Source organism: Dipodomys spectabilis, unplaced genomic scaffold (genome assembly GCF_019054845.1).
Source record: "Dipodomys spectabilis isolate Male_0828 unplaced genomic scaffold, ASM1905484v1 ptg000158l, whole genome shotgun sequence".
NCBI lineage: Eukaryota > Metazoa > Chordata > Mammalia > Rodentia > Heteromyidae > Dipodomys > Dipodomys spectabilis.
Genome location: NW_024870835.1, coordinates 2803455 through 2822957, shown reverse-complemented (window position 1 = coordinate 2822957; position 19503 = coordinate 2803455). Strand labels below are relative to the sequence as shown.

Here is a 19503-nt window from a genome sequence, read left to right as displayed (position 1 = left end):
CACCCACCTGCTTGCCCCATCCCACACCACATCTAGTTCCTAGGAGGTGTGTTTCTCCTTATTATCACTGACCTTGTGGACCACATGTGCCTTCCTTGGATTTTAAATTCCTCAACGTCAGAAGCCAGAAACTCTACTCCTTTGCAGGCATATTTTCAAAAAATCCCCAATAGATGTTTAGCCATTGTTAAGGGAGGTTGTTACAGAAATTCATTAAAATGAAGAGTGCAATATTGACGTTTATGTAATAAGCAATTTATTTTTACAAAGTAAAAAGTTAAATAAGGAATATAAATAATTTAATTCATAAGTTAATAGAACATTGAAAAACATTGACTGTCCTTTACAATGCAGTGTCTTCATTCTTCAGTGTCTTCATTCCACGCATAGAAGAGTCTAGTTAAACAGTACCTGAAGTCACTGGTCTGAAGTCTGGTCCCAGAGGCACAGGACGGGAGATCTTCAGTTCTCCAAGCCCTCTGTAAGACTGTTTATGAAAGAAAAGTTCCTGAGGATTTCCACTTGGACTATTGTCCAGGCACAGATGCTGTATTCCTTGTTCTTCAAGTATCTCACAATATTCCAATAATAGCTCTTCAGCCGCAGAAAGGTCCTTACATTTCCCCAGGTTAAATTTTCCTCTTCTATTTTTCTTTCCAGAATTTTCTCCAGACGGTCCATCTGCTGATTAAGTTCAGTGAAAAGCTTCTTGATGATGGCCATATCCCATCCAGTGTTAGAAGTATCCTTTCTGAAAATTTCAAAGATGTTCTTCAACATCTCATAGACGACAAAGGTAGTGTCTACCTTTTGAGACTGTTGCAGGTTCTTAATCTCTTCAGGTAACTTGAAGTCCATTCTGTCATCAAGGCAATGTTCAGGCCTTCCATTCAATTGTGCCAGAAGCTTCTGGCATGCCAAACTGCTTTGCTGGAGTTGAAGCAAGCTGCAGCTCTTGAAAAGACCCATAGAGGAGAAGCACAGCAGGAGCACTACCTGGAAGAGAAACCCGTTGGTCATTGTGAAGGCTGGAGCAGTGTTGCCTACACCTGTGTGATGGAGCAAAGGCTCTGAAGGCATGCAGTGTGAATGTCCTTCCTCTATAAGCTGGGCTATTTATATGTGATGGTCCTCTGTTTCATAGGAAATTCCCACTTTCAGTTTTTCTATGTCATATTTTTTTTTGTATTTTAACAGTTTCCAATACTATTTATTTCAGCTCCTGACTCTTCAATAGAATATATATTAGGATAAAAGATAAACAGAAAGGAATTTTAATACTTTATTAAGTTTATTAATTGCTAAAGCAAATTGGGAAGGCACCAGCGAGAAACAAAGGAAAGCAAGAGACCTGAGAACGAAAGAACCTCAAAATAGTTATGAGGGGCTCACTGAAAAGCCCCTCATAGCATAGAAGCTAACCCTGAAGAGAGCTTTGCCCGTTGTAATGGTAGATTTCATGTGAGAAGACTTTAGAATTTCTGACAGCTTTTGGAATGGAGTATTATGAGAAAGCTTCAAATCAATCCACCACAGTTCCTCTTAGGGGTATGGCCCAACCCCGATGAGAAAATGCTACCCATGGAATCAATCCAAGCTGAACAGGGTAGAGACAGCAGAGAAGGAGAGAGAAGACCATATCACTGTGGGAGAGTGTGAGCAGATCAGAAAGTAAGCTGCCATGTAGAGCACTTCATAAAAATGACAGCAGAGGGAGCCCTAAAAGTTAGAGGATAACCAGCCAAGTGACTACTGAAAGTTCCAGGGGAAATGAACTCCTGTAAAATCAAGTAACAAGAAAGTAATGACATTGGGTCCAACACAAGATTATTAAAAAAGAACAGATTAGGTAGAATAATAGCTATTCAACTAATACGAGATTCCCAGGAACGCACACAACATAAATTAAAATTAGAAAATGTAAGAAATGAAGTTACTATACATAGGAAATAATCAGAAATCAAGCAACACTTTTTTTTCCCTGAATCAGATGCATCAGAAGAAATGAGTACTTTGCGGGAAAATCTTGCATTGGAGAAAAAACATTCATCTGGGGCAAATATTAACAGCTAGACTCCAGTGGTACATAAAAATGATTAAATATTGACTAAGCAGAGGTACTTGGGAAAGTAAGGATGTTAAGGATGTTTCAGTATTATGAGGTCCATAGAACATATTCAACAGACTGCTAAATGAGCAAAATGTATTCAAGCTTTATAAATCTATTCAAACATCCTTTTTCTCAAATACAGCAGGAAAAATGTCTTCCATCCTAGGTGACATTTGCACTGTGATACTGTGATACTTTGTACCCATCAGTAGGTAAGGTCCATGTCTCCACTTGAATTGGGTAATTTTTGTGCTGTATCTTTAAGAAGTAATACAAAAGAGTTTCAATTCAACATGTCAACTCAACATGTCAATGCTGCATGATTTTGAGACTAGGTCAGAAATAATTATTTAATTTGTACTTTGTTAGCTAAAATCCTTGGTCCTGAAGTTTCAGCCACCACTTGAGTGGTCTGATTGTCCTGAATCTGCTTTGATGTAAGAAAGTCTAGTTAGGTATTGGTGGGTCATGCTTATAATCCTAGCTGAGAGGCTGAGATTCAGAGGATCAAAATTTGAAGGCAGCCTGGCCAGAGAGATCTGCTAGGCTGGAGCTCCAAAATAGCCAGCACAAAGCAGAACTGTAGACATGGTTCAACTGATAAGGTACCAGCAAAGCAAAGAAGCTGAGCAAGAATGAGGCCTTGAATTCATATCCCAGTACTGCAAAAGAAAAAGAAAAAACAATAAGAAGAAAGGTCGAAATAGCTAACCAAGACTAGAAAATGGCAATATTTCAAATTTTAAGGTTTTAAACAACAGAATTTAACTAGCAATACTATGGCTAGGAATTTATCTGTGGCTGTCCCTGCAAAAGCAGAGAGAGAGAAAGAGAGAGACAGAGAGAGAGACAGAGAGAGAGACAGAATGACAGAGAGAGACAGAGACAGAGACAGAGAGACAGAGAGACAGAGACAGAGAGAGAGACAGAGAGAGAGACAGAGAGAGACAGAGAGACAGAGACAGAGATAGAGAGACAGACAGACAGAATGATACATATACAATATCTATAAATGTTCATAGTAGTGCTTTCAGAGACAAAAATAAAGTCAAATATCCATTAGTAGAAATTGGTTAAATAAAACTGGGTTCAGTGGCTAACACCTATAATTCCAGGTGTTCAGAAGTCAGAAACTGGGAGGAATGTGGTTCAAGGCCACATCAGACAAAAGTTACAAAAAGCTTATACTAACAAACTAGAAGTGGGTTTCACATCTGTAATCTAAGTAGGTAGGGGGCCATAAATAGAAGACTAGGGTTTGAGGCCAGCTGTAGACAATAACATAAGACCCTATTTAAAACAAAACAAAACAAAACAAAAAATAAAAGGAACAAAAAAGAAAGAAACTGGTTAAGCAACATTATGGTGCAAACAAAAATGGAATAATATGGAACTGCTAAACTGTTAAAAAGTCTAAGTGAAAGGGAGGGTAACAAGTTCGATAAGAAATGTACTCACTGGGGCTGGGAAGGTGGCTCAGTGGTAGAGTGCTTGCTTTTCATACCTGAGGCCCTGGGTTCAATTCCTCAGCACCACATAAGCAAAAAGAAAAAAGCCGGAAGTGGCGCTGTGGCTCAAGTGGTAGAGTGCTAGCCTTGAGCTGAAAAACTGAGGGACAGTGCCCAGGCCTAGAGTTCAGGCCCCATGACCGGACCCCCCCCCAAAAAAAAGAAATGTACTCACTACCTTACCTATGTAGCTGTAACCCCTCTGTACCTCATCTTGACAATAAATATTTTCTTAAAAAAGTCTAAGTGAAGAAAAATAATGTCAATTATTTTCTCCAGACTGGGGGGAATTTGGAACATGATACATGTTCAAAACAATTTAGATAAAAGCACATCAAAACTCCATTATGTAAAGAGCTCAGGAATGGTCATACCATCCTCACACCAAGAAAATACTGAACTACAAAGCAGATCTCTTTAGATCTCTCAGAGGAATGGAGCTCCAGGCAAGAGGCTGACCTGGCAAGAAGGAAAGATGCGGAGAGGTGCTCACAGTCACTAGGGACAGAAGTCTAGGAAGAATCCCAAAGTTCCCAGTATTGGCTGAACTTTATGATTGATGAATTGCTAGAAACTAGTGAAAACTAGCTGGAGAGCTTTAGTGCACGCTCTCGCTCTCTTTCATCTGTTTATTGGTCTGTCTGTCTACCTGTTTTATACCAGTACTGTGACTGAACTCAAAGGGAGGTACTTTACTGCATGGGCTATGCCTCAGCTATAGTTAAATATTACTAACTTCCTTTAAGTAAGACTGAAGATGCAGGGTGCTGGTGGCTCACACTACTCAAAAGGCCGAGATCTGAGGATTGTGATTCAAAGCCAGCCCTGGGGAAAATTCATGAGACTCTTATCTCCAATTAACCAAAAAACTGGAAGTGATACTGTTGCTCAAGTAGTAGAGTGCTGGCCTTGAATGAAAAAGCTCAGAGACAGTTCCCAGGCCTCGAGTTCAAACCCCACCACTTACCAAAAAAAAAAAAAAAAAGAAAGACCAAAGACTTTTTTTTTGGGTCCGGTCATGGAGCCTGAACTCTGGGCCTGGGCACTGTCCCTCAGCTCTTCAGCTCAAGGCTAGCACTCTACCACTTGAGCCACAGCACCACTTCTGGCTTTTTTCTTTTTGCTTATGTGGTGCTGAGGAATCAAACCCAGGGCCTCAGGCATGCAAGGCAAGCACTCTACCACTGAGCCACCTTCCCAGCCCCAGACCAAAGGCATTTTAGGAAAGATTCTCCCCTCTCTCCCTCAAATGGCACTGGATCACCTATGTCTATACAGGAAAAAAAGAGGGCAATGAATGTAGGCACGTGACATAAAACTCTCACACAAAAAATAAACATGTTTATTTTTCACCATAGACCTAAAAACAACAGGGCAAATCTGTGAGCCAAATGAGCCTTTTCTTTTTGTAAGTTAATATTCACAGATATTGAGACAGTAACTCATATTCCCATCTGACTAACACAGATGGAAATGCTAATTACGTTGTTTTAATCACTAAATATTTTATATATGTGTATGTGTGTAATGATTATCATGTTGTACCACAAATATGTGCAAATATTATGTCAATATTAAACTAACATCAGTTATGTTTTAAAAAAAACAACAGAACTACAAATGGTTCATATAGCACAACTATGGAAAATATGTAGAGAAAAAAAATGCCAACATTTCAACAGTCATTTTCTTTGGCTTGTAAATTTTGCTAGTGATTCTCCCTCCCCCACCACCCCTGAACTTTATAATGTGTGATTATTCTAATTTCCCATTACTAAGCACAGATTCCTTTGCTATTGACTACAAAAAGCAGGAACCAGCCAGACTCAGTTTCTTAGGTTAATCTGCTTCACTTATGGATTTTATTCTTTCCAGTGTTTTGGCCTTTACGTGACTCCTCTTAGCAGAACCTCCACTTTTCATGGGTTTAAAAAAATGAGTACAATGAATTCCTAAAGCAAGGTTTCTAAAGAGAAAACCTTCAACTTGTAAAGGTTGGGTTTTAGGTCAGTGATTAATTCTTTTGAATCTCCTTTTGTTCTTCTTCTTTCTTTAATTTTTAAAGTATTTTTTTGATTAGCTTGGAATCATCCATGGCCCAAAGATCAACACAAAGATGTCAGAGTCCGGCCATTCTGGTTAGAAGGGGACTCGTCCATGGAGTCAGGTTAGTGGGGCCAGTCTCTCTGGAATCACTTGCACTGTCATGTAGAGCTCATTTCCTCAGGAGCAATAGTGGACCTCACTCTACTGTCACAGGTAGTAGTCTCCAATCCACTTATTTAGCTGACAGTCACATTTGGCTGAAAGTTGTGGAAGCTCAATGGCCAAGGTTGGGCAATTGAATTGGCTTGGCTATAGCATAGCAGGAAAAGATAAAACTCATTTCAAATGTGCATAGTCAAATTTAATATGTTCTAATAGGATAATGACATATGAATCACATGACTCCTCTATAAAAGATAAAATAGAGTAAGGGGAAACAAAGGAGGAGGCAACAATGTTTGATAAGAAATGTACTCATTACCTTGCTCATGTAATTGTAACCCCTCTGTATGATATTTTCACAATAAAAAAATTAAAAAAGAATAAAATATAAAACTATTAAAAATAACCATAGCTACAAAATATGTTAATGGACATGCAAGTACATACAACCTTCTGAATTTTAGAAAATCAATCAAAATCATAAAATGTGGTTGAGAAAGTACAATTATAGAGCTTTTTATACACAATTAGTAGAAGTAAGTGATTATCAGCTTAAAATGAACTGCTGTTACATATTGCAACATGTAAACCTTATGGATACCACAAAGCAAAAATCTATATTTTATACACACAAAAAAAAGAGAAAGGAGCAAAACCAAACCATGATTCCACAGAAAATCATCAAATCATCAAATAACAAAAGAATAAAGAAACGACAACAAAAATAACCCACTAAAACAGTCAGAAAGCAATTCACAAATTAGCAATAGTAAGTTCTTAGCTACCAATAATTACTTTAAATATAAATGGATACAAAAATATAGGATGATTGGAAAGAGTTTTTACATGCCCAAACTATATGCTGTATTTAAGAGGCTTGGAAAACACATAGTCTGAAAATGATAGAAAAAATATTTGCTGCACATGAAAATCAAAACAGAATTAATGACTGTACCTATATTAGAAAAATGGATCATTAATCAAAAGTCATGTCAAGTGACATGGAAGGCTATTATGCATTGTTAAAAGGGTAAATTTGCCAAAAAATTTAATAATTATAAGTATAAATGCACCAAATATCATAGCACCAAAATATATCACAAAAATATTAATATATCTGAGGAAAGAGAAATAAAATGCAATATAATAACATAGGACTTCAAGCCATTTTGAACAATGGGTAAATAATTTAGACAGAAAATAAGGCAGTGCTGGACTTGAGCAGTGCCTTAGACCAAACTAACTTTATGTTGATTTCTAGAATATTCCATCCACTAGCAGCAGAATATACATTCTTCCTCCATGAATGCAGTGTAAATTGTATTTTAGTCCACAAACTGAGTCTCAACAAATTTAAGAGATGGAAATGATAGGATGTGATATATAAAAAATGATTAAAACATCTAGAATTTAGCAAAAGAAAGAAAGCTAGAAAATTCACAAGTGTGTAGAAATGAATAAACATTGCCCTGAACAACTAGTAGGTTAAGAAAAGGAAATCAAAAAGGAAATTAAAAAGTACTTTGAGAGAAAGAAAAGTGGAAATGCAACAAACCAGAACTAGTGGAATGCAGAAAAACCAGTTCTAAAAGGAAGTTTTACAAAAGGGAAATTTATTTTGCTAAATGGCTACATGGAAAAAAGAAAGATAGATCTCAAGTTATCAACCTAATTTAAGCCTCAATGAACTAGTTAAAGGACTGTCTAGACCCATTTTTAGTAGAAATAGAGAGAAAAAGGTAGACAAGGACAGAAATAAAAGAAACTACAAAGAATCAGGAAAGATCAATGCAATCCTGCATTGATGTTTTTGAAAAGATAAACATAATAGAAAAATCTTTGGCTTAAGTAACTAAGAAGAAAAGAGAGAAGACCCCAATTCAGAAATTAAAGAGAAGAAATTATAAATGATATCCCAGACATTTAAAAGGATCCTAAGAAATTATGATAAATAATTGTATGATAGTAAATTAGATAATTAAGAAGAAATGAAGTGCTTATTAACATATAACCTATGAAGAGTGAATTATGGATTAACAGAAAATTTGAACAGACAAATAATGGCAAAGGAGATTCTGATCAACCATCCTAACCCTCTCTACAACAACAAAATCCAGAGCTAGAGAGCTTAAATGAAATTTCTCTAAATATTTGAAAAATGATACTGATCTTCCAAAATGTCAAAGAATAGACAAGTTTATTTTATGAAACTCTGAATTTATTTTATGAAACCAACACTATCCATACCAGGACAATATAAAAACAGAAACTTAGTGGTCAATATCTCTGGTGAACATAGATACAAAAATCTTCAACAAAGTGCTATGAGACCAAATTTAAAAGCATGTTAAAAGAATCATATAACCTGCCGGATGCCAGTGGCTCATGCCTGTAATTCTAGCTACTCAGGAGGTTGAGATCTGAGGATTGCGGTTCAAAGCCAGCCCAGGCAAGGAGGCCTGTGATACTCTTATCTCCAATAAACTTCTCAGAAAACCGGAAGTAGAGCTGTGGCTCAACTGGTAGAGCACTTGCCTTGAGCAGAAGAGCTGAGTGAGGGACAGCGCCCAGGCTGAGTTCAAGCCCCACAATCAACCAAAAAAAAAAATCATATAACCATGATAAAGTGGAATTTATCCCTAGCATACAAGGTGGTGCACAGAATATACAGCACTGGATAACTGTTAAATACCACGTTAAGAGAAGGAAAGATTGAAGTCATACATCATTCCAAAAGATACAAACAATATCTGGCAATATTCAATATCCACCCATAATCATACCTGTTAACAAGTCTGGTGCAAAAAGAATGTTCTTCAATATTATAGACAACATACAAGACAAGGGTATGGCCAGCATCATTCATATCAGAGAAAAGTGAAGGCATATCACTGAAAAGTGGACATGATAGCTCTCTTCAGTACTATACTAGAATTCCTAGCCAGATCAATAAAGAAGAAATAACATATTTTGCAGATGACAACTTACATAGAAGTAAACCTTAAAGAGTCCTCCAATTTGTACACTGGCAGCTCACACCTGTAATCCTAGCTACTCAGGAGGCTGAGATCTGAGGATCATGGTTCAAAGCCAGCTCCGGCAGGAAAAGTCCATGAGACTCTTATCTCCAATAAATCACTAGAAAACCGGAAGTGGCGCTGTGGCTCAAGTGGTAGGGCGCTCACCTTGAGCTGAAGAGCACAGGTACAGCGCCCAAGCCCAAAGTTCAAGCCCCACGACTGACAAAAAATAAAAAATAAATAAAAAAGCATTCTTTGTTTCTGTAACATTTTCTGGTTTCTATTTATTCTTTCCCAGTGTACAGCGCCCAAGCCCAGAGTTCAAGCCCCACGACTGACAAAAAATAAAAAATAAATAAAAAAGCATTCTTCGTTTCTGTAACATTTTCTGGTTTCTATTTATTCTTTCCCAGATTTCTCTGTTTATTGACACTGTTATCCATCAGTTGTAGTTGTCTATCTATTAAAACCCTTAGTATATCAACTATTGTTTAAAATTCCAGGTTTGATAAGTCCAGCATCACTGCCATACATGTTTTTGATATTTTCTCTGTCTCTTCAAATGTGTGTGTGTGTCTGTGTGTGTTGCCTTTTAGATGCCTATAATTTGATTGCTATAAAGATCTTGAAAATTGTGCTGGGGTAGGGAACTATTCTACATTCTTATGATTAGATCTTTGAACTGTAAACCTCATGGTGTTTTTCAGTATACCCCCTTCCTACCTTCCAATAGAAGGTACAGGATGGCTAGAATAGACTGGAGTTGGGTATTTTTTTTCTCCCATGTGGGAAATTGGGATGAACTGGAGTTGGTATTTCTGTTCTATGTGGAATTCTAGTACTGATACGATTATGGCGAAGGTTTGGTGTGGGTTATCCCAGAGGCAGATATTTTTAAGATGAACGGGGTAACTGGGGAGGGGGACAATGGAAGAATGAAAATGAATAGCATCATAATAGCATCTACGCCTGAAGATGACATAAGGAAACTGAGTGAATGTTGTTGAACAATAAGGAGAAATAGGAGAATAAGGGGCAAGGGGAAAAAGAAGACCAGAGTGGATCAATCCAACTAAAATATGTTTGTAAGAAATACTAATGGAGAACGCTGTTTTGTAGCATTAATAGGCACACAGAAATGAATGAATGACAGAAAAATAACACAGGGTCTGGTAGGGTGGCAAGGAGACAGCAAACAGAATTGAGACATTTATTTGTTTTTTGGGGGTCCGGTGGTGGGGCCTGAACTCTGGACCTGGGCGCTGTCCCTCAGCTCTTCAGCTCAAGGCTAGCACTCTACCACTTGAGCCACAGCGCCACTTCCGGCTTTTTCCTTTTTTTTTCCTTATGTGGTGCTGAGGAATCGAACCCAGGGCCTTGAGCATGCAAGGCAAGTGCTCTACCACTGAGCCACCTTCCCAGCCCAGAATTGAGACATTTATATGTGCACATGAAAAAGAACAATGGGATCTGTTGAAATTCTTTTAAGAAGGGTCAGAGAAGGGATGGAGAGGTAGAAGGAGTAAGAGGGAGTTCCTCCCAGCACTTTGCATGCTTATGTAGAAATTTGACAATAAAATTCCTTTGTAAGCCAACATATGCTATAAATAATAATAATAATAAGAGTACTATAAAACAGCTTCTTTTCCCCTCCCGCAGCCAGAAGCATTAGGCAATGTCCCTTACCTCCCCCTAAAATTTACTATAAGAATGCAGTAGAATGTGGAAAGTAGGAGGCTGCTCCTTCCTATGACTGAGTCTGTCCCCCAGGGGAGCTTAATTTTCAGTGGCCTTAAGCCATTTATCAACTAAGGTTCACAATTTCCCACCTTAGCACTAGTTCCCACAGTGGATCCCACTGGTGAATGGGTCCAGTAATCTGTGGCTCCCTGTATTTATTTTAGTCTTTTTAATCTTGAGGAGAGCAGTTTTCCTTTGCTGCTGAATTCTCAGCATGTTCAGCATTTTACTTGTTGTAAAGACAAAGTAGCTTTGTGTAAGCTCCTGGGCCCTGGATTGGCTTCAAATGCATTTGTAATACCAAAGTTGGGTAGAAACCAATCAAAAGCATTTTTCCTTAAATGTTTTCACCTTGATCATCTTGGGGATTAAGTAACTTCTCCCACTTGTTATTTTCTTATGTGAATAAGGGACAGTTAAGTATATGTTGGGGGCTTCAAGAGACAAATCAGATCTGCCCCCGGAGGGCTGCAGGACCAGAACAAGGCAGTTGTTTCTTCCACCTAAGAAATATGCATTCATTTATTGAAGTAGTAATTATTTATTAACTTATTAATACATATTTATTTATTTATTTAATTTGTTGGTTGTGGGGCCTGAACTCTGGGCCTGGGCGCTGTCCCTCAGCTCTTCAGCTCAAGGCTAGCGCTCTACCACTTGAGCCACAGCGCCTTTCCGGCTTTTTCTGCTTATGTGGTGCTGAGGAATCGAACCCAAGGTCTCATGCATGCAAGGCAAGCACTCTACCACTGAGCCACCTTCCCAGCCCTAATACATATTTTTTAAGCACTCAATTTAAAATGTTTTTGAATGAATTGATTACTTAATAATATATATTATTATAAATAAATAAATAAAAATAAATCTTGTGCGATAATCCTGGGATCATTCCAGCATATTCTATTTCAATCTCTTTTGTTCTTTATTGTAATTCTGAACAAAATTTTTCGTCCTCTTTCTGATTTTGAATGAGAATAACACTTCATTTTGTGTATATATGCATTTTATTTGCAAATGAATAAACAAGACTTTCAAAATTTTGAATTCTAAGATTGTGAACATGAACATATAGAAACACAGAAACTAAGCTCCTTGGGGGTCCCAAGGAGATCTCTATCATCTTAACACTGTATCAGCACAGCACTTGAGAGGTGCTGGCGTTGATAATGATCACAAGTATCTATCTCTGCATGGTTAATTAGGTAAATGAGTATAATATATATCTGTATGTCTTAATTGGTTATTCTATTCAAATCACAGAGAAGCAAATTTGTTTTTCTGATGAGTAGCAACTGTGGGGTAGCTACAGGCTATCCTTGGTAGCATCATGATGAGAGGATTAGACTAAAAAGCAAGCAGAACACAACGAAGTTCTAAGAAATTAGTTGCAAAAACAATATTCTCTACACTAATAAAGTAAGTGGTGATCTCAACAAAAGTCCTAATCATACAGCAACATAGAGAGTTCCTGTGAAACTTGGGGACCACAATGGAAAAACCTTTGTTTCAGGGAAAGGAAGGAGCCTTCTTCCTTTTTTTTTTAAAAACCTTACTTAGGTCTCATGCCAGGGTTTCTTTGTAACCACAAGCTAACAGCTGATAGAGTCTGTCGCCAGGCCTCTGGTGTGAGGAGACAGAGACAGCTACATCTGAGTGCTCTGGCTTCAGAAACTTTCTATTCCTTTTTTCCTTTTTCACATCTGAAATATCTTGCCGTAGCACTTCGATGAGACTAGGGACTAGTATCTCTTCCTGTTACTTCAGGATCTGGCAGTTAGTAGACAGCATTGCTGTTAGCTCATCCTATTTCTTCCTAATGGTGGGATTCATGACATACTACCCCAAAATACGACACTTTGGTAATTGAGAAAATTATAGAAATAAGGAAGTCATTCTTTTTTCTGTGTGAACTGGCCATAACAAGTTCTATGCTTTTCTTTGTCCAAAAGTAGGCCATAAGATACTCTTGTGACAGATATTCTACCCAATGTTTGAAGGAAAGGGCTGAAAACACAAAGACCCCAAAAAGACTCCAAGCAAGCAAGCCTCACTGAGTCCTCTCTAGGTTGTTACCGTTCCCAGACGCCTTTTGTCCATGACTGTGTACTCTTCATCAATCTTCAACATCAAAATAGTTTTCCTCTGATCTTTGCATTATCCCTGAAGGCCCTCATGTTACATAAACTTCAGTTAAACAGATTTGTCATGCTCTTTCCCTGGTGCTTTTTCTGTTTTTGTTTTAGTTAATATCATTTGTAATGTGAAGAGTTGTCATTGTGATAGTTCCATACCTACACATACTTTAAATGAAATTACCTTCTCTATCATAGTCCTATTCCTCTCATTTCAGTCCCATCTTTAAAATCAGCATTTGGTGGAGTGTGTGTGTGTGTGTGTGTGTGTGTGTGTGTGTGTGTGTGTGTGTGTGTGTGTGTGTGTAATATCCTGCAATCCTCTTTACTTGTTAGTCTCCTCTCTTATCATCCTCTCATCTCCTGGATCCTCTCCTAGATACTAATCCTTCACCACCACCACCACTGTTTTAGGTCTATAATCCACAAATTAGTTAGAACATTTATATTGGATACTTTGAGTTTGGCTTGTCTCATTCAACATAATGATCTCTAAATCCAGACAATTTTCTGAGGTATTATCCATGAACCTTACAACTGGTGAGGAAAAGACACTTCTTTGGGTCAACCTACAAAGATGACCAGGATGTTGCCTAATGTGTACCCTCTTCCATTGTTGGGCTGTTCCCATCAGTATATTGATGGTCTTAGGACACAGTTGCCCACCCATGTACCATCTGAACATTCGCTACTAGAAAGTGTGGATCGGCACCCTTTTTTCATAAGCCTGGGTGTTTGCTTTTCATTCTATCAATTTACTTCGTTTTCAGCGTCACCCTTAGGGGCTTTGAGGGTCACTGACAGGTGTCAACTTGTTTGGATGAAGGATATTTAAAGAACCACTAAGACATTATTCCTGGATATGATCTGTGAAAATATTTCCAGAGGAAATTGGTACACAGTTATTAGAAAAATCAATACAGGTAGACATCATCCAATTGGCTAGAGGCTGGTCCTTCCCTCCTTCCCTCCCTCCTTCCCTCCTCTCTCTCTCAACTAGATACTCGTCTTCTCCTGCCTCTGAGCCTCAGAACTTCATGTTTCTAGGATATATACAAGCTGATCCCTGGAGGTCTCAGGCCCTGGGATTCTGAAAGAGAATTACATCAGCTTCTCTGCTTCTGCGGCTTCCAAGCTTGAACTGAGTCATGATCCTGGCATCCCAGGATCTCCAGATAGCAGATGGCCTGCATTGGACTTCAGTCACCACAATTATGTGAGCTAATTGTCTTTATAATTTCTTGCTCCCCCTCCCTCACTCTCTCTGTCTCCCTTTCTGTTTCCCTCCTAGTTTCCCTCTCCCTCTCTCTTCCCGCCTTCCTTCTCTCTCTCTTTTCTCTCCATCTCTGCATAAGAATAGCAGAACAGGAATCAGCTCCATTCCTTCCTACTGACACATCTGTGTCTCCTACTGCCTGTTTTGTGTATGAGCCTCCTGTCTCTGAAGCAGTTTCTGGCTCTTTACAGTTAAACAGCCCAAAACAAAACTCTCTACATGGCTAGAACTTACAACTAAATTTAGTTGTGTTTCATCATCAAGGATTGCATAATGTGCCCAGTGGTACAACGATAACAATGAGGATGATGCAACAAGTGAAAAGGAAATTAAATTTCAGTTGTCAAACCAGATTGGAAAAATGGAGCAAGGAGTCAGCTATAGCCTAACAGCTTGGCTGAGATGAGTGTCTTCTATCTTCCCAGAGCCAGGGACTTTTTCAGTCTGCCTGAAGAGCTTAGGTTATTGCAAGGAAAATTTGTAACTCCCTGAAAACAGTGATACACAGTGATACACCTCAGTGATACACTGAGAGGTAATGAATGCCCTGTCAGCTGCTAAGTGCAACAAGTAGCAATGGTTCTTCCAAAAACTCAGAATATTTTCTGCATTATGTTTGGTGTCATCATCCAGGGAGTGACTAGTTCTGCCTCTCCTTTGCCAGTACTTCCGCTATCATTAAAATATTCCCTGGAGAGTTTCTCTTGAAATTGTCTCCTTTTTCCTGCTGGCAAGCCCAGAACATTAGCAAAATAATTGAACTAGACACCAGAACAGTTAACATGTAAGGAGGATATACTACATGCCAGATATGATTTTGAGCAAGTTGTCTAAGTAAAGCAACTAATCCTCACTCCAGTTTTCAGGACATAGTACATATAACCATTTTAACTTCACAGGAAAGGAAACAGACAATTTGATTTCCTTTCCTATATAAGGCACTGAAAAATAGCATTCTAATCATTGGGTTCTATTAGGAACATTCAAGGCCTCGTTCCTAATTCCAGCTTTCATTTCTAACCCCCTGTAAGAAGAAAAGAATTGATTTATTCCCAGCCCCTATTTCTTATGTACTTCTCATTTTTCTAAAATGCTCATTTTTTGTTAACACTTTGATTTAACTCTTGAAATCATCTCAACAGTCACCTTTATTGCTTCTTTTTTTTCTAATTTTCCAATGTCTTTTGCACCCTTCTATCATTCCTGAAATGCTGTTTACTTGTGTATCTCCATTTTACCCCTGCTATGAGCTTTTGCAAATAAGATGTTTTTTAAGAAGACTTGGCATTCTGTGTTATAATAGATGATTTGATTTTCCCTGACTCTTTTGGAGTTCTGAGAGTCAAATAAAAGAATGAATATGAAAACATCTCAAAACATACAATGACATTCTGATATCAACTACCATTACAATTTATTTGACTATCAGGGTACTAAATTTAGTCTGTGCTTGAAATATTCAGAATACAGGAAGAAGAAATGAGACACAAGTGCCAGACCAGTCATAGAACAAGGCTTATGCAAACTCCCTTTCTCCAAGATTCTTCAAGGTCCCTATCTAGATGCTAGATTTGTTTCTCTTGGCTTTCTTGTGTGTCTTAAGCTTTGAAGCATCCTTGTTGTAGTAAGTACCAAGCAGATGATGGTGTTCATGCCATGGGCTTATCTCCACAAATGATTTCTCTCTATCCCTGAGCTATGACTTGGAGTGATTACAGAGCATGTGGTTATTACGCTAGAAATATTCAGTCTAGTTCTTAAGGGGAGAGGGTACTATAAATATTGAAATGCATGACAGGTGAAAGGTTGCTTTAGGAGAGGTGAGTAATGATGGCCACCTGTAACACAGCATGATGAAATTAGAAATCAAATGCATCAATCTAACCAAGCAATACAATTGTGCCCTCAACCAGCCCATACTACTGTGCGTGCGCACACATGCATGCACACAGACACAGACACCACACACACACACACACACACACACACACACACCACCACCACCACCACCAACAACAACAACCTCTGAATGTTATATTAACTTAAAGTGGAAATAATGACACTTTATTGAGATAACAGCATAAGCAACTTCCAATAAGGAAGCAGGAACAACTTCTATTGAGCTATATGGCCAATTTGTGAACTCACACATAGCCAGATAAAAACTCCGATAAGTTAAAGATTGTCTGAGAAGCCAACTCATTTTAACATGACACCAAGAGCTTCTGTTTGAGGATATAGTTGAGACTAAGATGAGATTCATATATAAGATTGTATCTTACACACTGATCTGGCACATAAAAAGTTTCAAAAAGGAATTCTAGGGAGATAGAGGGAATTTTTTCTAAGCCAGCTAGTTTCCTTCAAAGTTGTTCTATCCAGGTGCCAGTGTCTCACACCTATAATCCTACATATTCAAGAGGCTGAGGTCTGAGGATTGTGGTTTAAAGCCAGCCTGGTCAAGAAAGTCCATGATACTCTTATCTCTAATTAACTACCAAAGAAGCTGGAAGTGGAGCCGTACTACAAGTGGTAGAATGCTAGCCTTGTACAACGAAAGCGCAGGGAATGAGTGCCCAGTCTCTGAGTTCAAGCCCCAGGATAAGCACACAGAGACAAAAAAACAATTGTTCTTAGCATCAGGAAGAAAGATTTCGGCAACTTTATCATTAACTCAAGGATAGTTTTTATTATGATCATAAGAGTCCACTGAATGTTACTTCTAAGTTTTTAATTAACAATTTCAATGCAAATATACGAATGTAGGAGTAGTCTCCTGGGTCTTAGAGCAAAAAGAAAAGATGGCAAATTTCTTATTCTAAATGTGAAGCAAAAAGGTTTAAGAGAAATTCGGAAAATGAAAAATCATGGTCAGTAGTTAACAGGTACCCTCAACTTACAGCAGGTCCCTTGAGAAGCTGGGGAGAAGCTCAGAATCCCCCATCTCAGCCAAGTGCTCTTCTCAGAACTTAGCTGCCTGAAAGGAATGACAGTAATTTTTTTTCTTTGTATGAAAAAAAAGGAAAGTGTTTTTTTTTTTTTAACATTTTGTACTACTAAACAATAAGTATTATTTTAACCATTAACCTATCTGTTCGATTTAAGAAAGTAGTATTTTTTTGCCTTGCTAAGAAATATATCTATATCTGGATCTATATCTATGTGGCAGTGGAGGAAAGAAAGGCCTTATGCTTGGGACTGTACTTCTTTTCTTTTTGCAATTGGGCTCTCAATGATCAGCATAATTTTTCGGTGTGACTTTCAATATCCAACTATTTGGTTTAAAAATTATCTTAGGAGGGGCTGGGAAGGTGGCTCAGTGGTAGAGCGCTTGCCTGGCATGCCCGAGGCCCTGGGTTCGATTCCTCAGCACCACATAAGCAAAAAGAAAAAAGCCGGACGTGGCGCTGTGGCTCAAGTGGTAGAGCGCTAGCCTTGAGCTGAAGAGCTGAGGGACAGCGCCCAGGCCCACAGTTCAGGCCCCACCACCGGACCACCCCCCAAAAAAATTATCTTAGGATTGATTTCAAGGATTGAGATCTGAGCATGAAACTATAAATGTCTTTGCCCAGAAAGAATCATGACTTTTTTGTAGTCCAATATGTGATGATGTTGTAAATAATTTATAAATATTTCCTACTCTAAATTATAACTGTTTTGGAAGTTTAGCCATTAATTTCCCTTCTAAATTATATTTCATCAGTTTTTGCCTATTATAGTTTTAACTCTGTGATCATATTTCTGGTTAAATTTGTACATATTGTTAACATTTTTGCTTAGTGTTTTACATGACCTGAATTTTAGTTCTATGATTTTACAATTTAATTACTGATTGTATTTGTTTCTTATTCAGATTGATGTCATTTTTTCAATTTAACAGATTTTCATTGAATTGTCATCAATATTGACACAGATACCAGCCATCAGTATAACTCATGTTAATTTATCAAAGTAACTTCTTTCCTGTTTTGTACTTTGTCTTTGCTCACTTTTACTGTTACCTAAATTTAGGCTTTTCTGCTATGTTGAGTGATAAAGAGGTTTAGATTTTAAGCCAGTCAAGAATTTTTATTTTAATAGGGAAGTATAAACAGTTGATATCTTATTATCTTAACTATTTTGTGTTTGGTTTTGAACTATATCAATTGAACTATATCCATTTATATGTTTTTGACATTTGTTATAGTCTCTTCAATCCTCCTATAATTCTTAATTTGAACAAAATACATTTGTGAAGAAGTTTAAATATTCTCCTAATTTTTTAATTAAAAATCATAATACTTCAAAAATAAAAGTTTTTTTTTTTTGTTAGTAGCTTTAACTCATGTCAGTGTTCACTGCAGCTTTTAATGGGGCTGTTGGTTTTTGGCCAGTGTATTCAGTGTGTAACGGACATGAGGCGAATAGACACTTATGTGAATTTATAACCATACATAAATAAATAAGACAGCCCAAGAAGGTAGCAAATACAAACTGACTCCTGATTTTGGAAAGTGTGAGGATACTAATTTAGCTGCTCAATGCAGATTGGTACATGAACACTACTATTCCAAATATAATCCTTGGAGATTTCCAGGAGATCAATGATAATAGTACGAGGCTCAACTTTATTAAGTTAAGAGTATAATATAACTGTCTAGCTTATAAATTGACTCTGAATATATTTCTCATTCTAGAGTTTAAAACCTTTCACCATTAGTCATTGTAAATATATCTAACGAGACTTAGATATGAAACGATAGCAGGTACTTCCACAAAGAAGAAAACAAGAGAGAGGGCAATGTTGTAGTGGACTTTTCCTGTAAGTTTTCTTGATCTCAACCTTTATCCAAAAAGGAACCCTTTATAGAAACTGCACTATATTAGGTTTTGGGATTTAGGCACTGAAGATTACCCCATCTTGCCATATTTTCTATTTCTTTATTATTATTAATAATAATAAGTTCACACTTTCTATTTCTATAGCATCTCTTGGTCTTTATTTGGTGATCCAGGCCTAAGGTAAAACTGGAACTTAATCCAATTCAAGCACAAAAATCTTAGGCAACATTCCTTCTCTGTCTTCCAAGTTTTCACTTTTAGAATTTTACTTTGACTCTAGTTACATCCATTAGTTGAACCAAAGACATGTAAATCTGATGTTATCCTGCCATCTACTGGAGCCAGGATGCTTTGAGGTGGCATTGATCTCCCTTTCCTGACCTCTTGCTGGAATGAAAGCAGTGTCAAATGAATAATGAAGGATACATAACTGCATCCTGAGTGATTTTAGAAGAGTGAAATTTGTTTGTTTTAATGTCTATTCATCTTTTTATTCCAAACACGATCTTGTTACTTCTATTTTTCTATAAAGAAATATACTAACAAAACAAAACAAAACAAACAAACAACAACAAATTATAACAACACTATGGCTATGTTTGGGTCTTTTTTGCGAAACTAAAAATTGAATCTCAGAGTTGTCAAATTCTGGCATCCTATCCAAATTCAGGAAGGTCTAGTCTTGCCT

The 19503-nt window shown here is 37.6% G+C and overlaps 1 protein-coding gene across 1 annotated transcript; it reads right to left on the bottom strand.

The window, feature by feature from the left end:
- Positions 1 to 462: 462 nt before the first annotated feature.
- On the bottom strand, positions 463 to 1080 carry Ifnb1 (interferon beta 1). The gene has a single exon (XM_042692934.1). It carries the CDS (start codon positions 1078 to 1080, stop codon positions 463 to 465), a length of 618 nt encoding a protein of 205 aa, XP_042548868.1.
- Positions 1081 to 19503: the final 18423 nt, after the last annotated feature.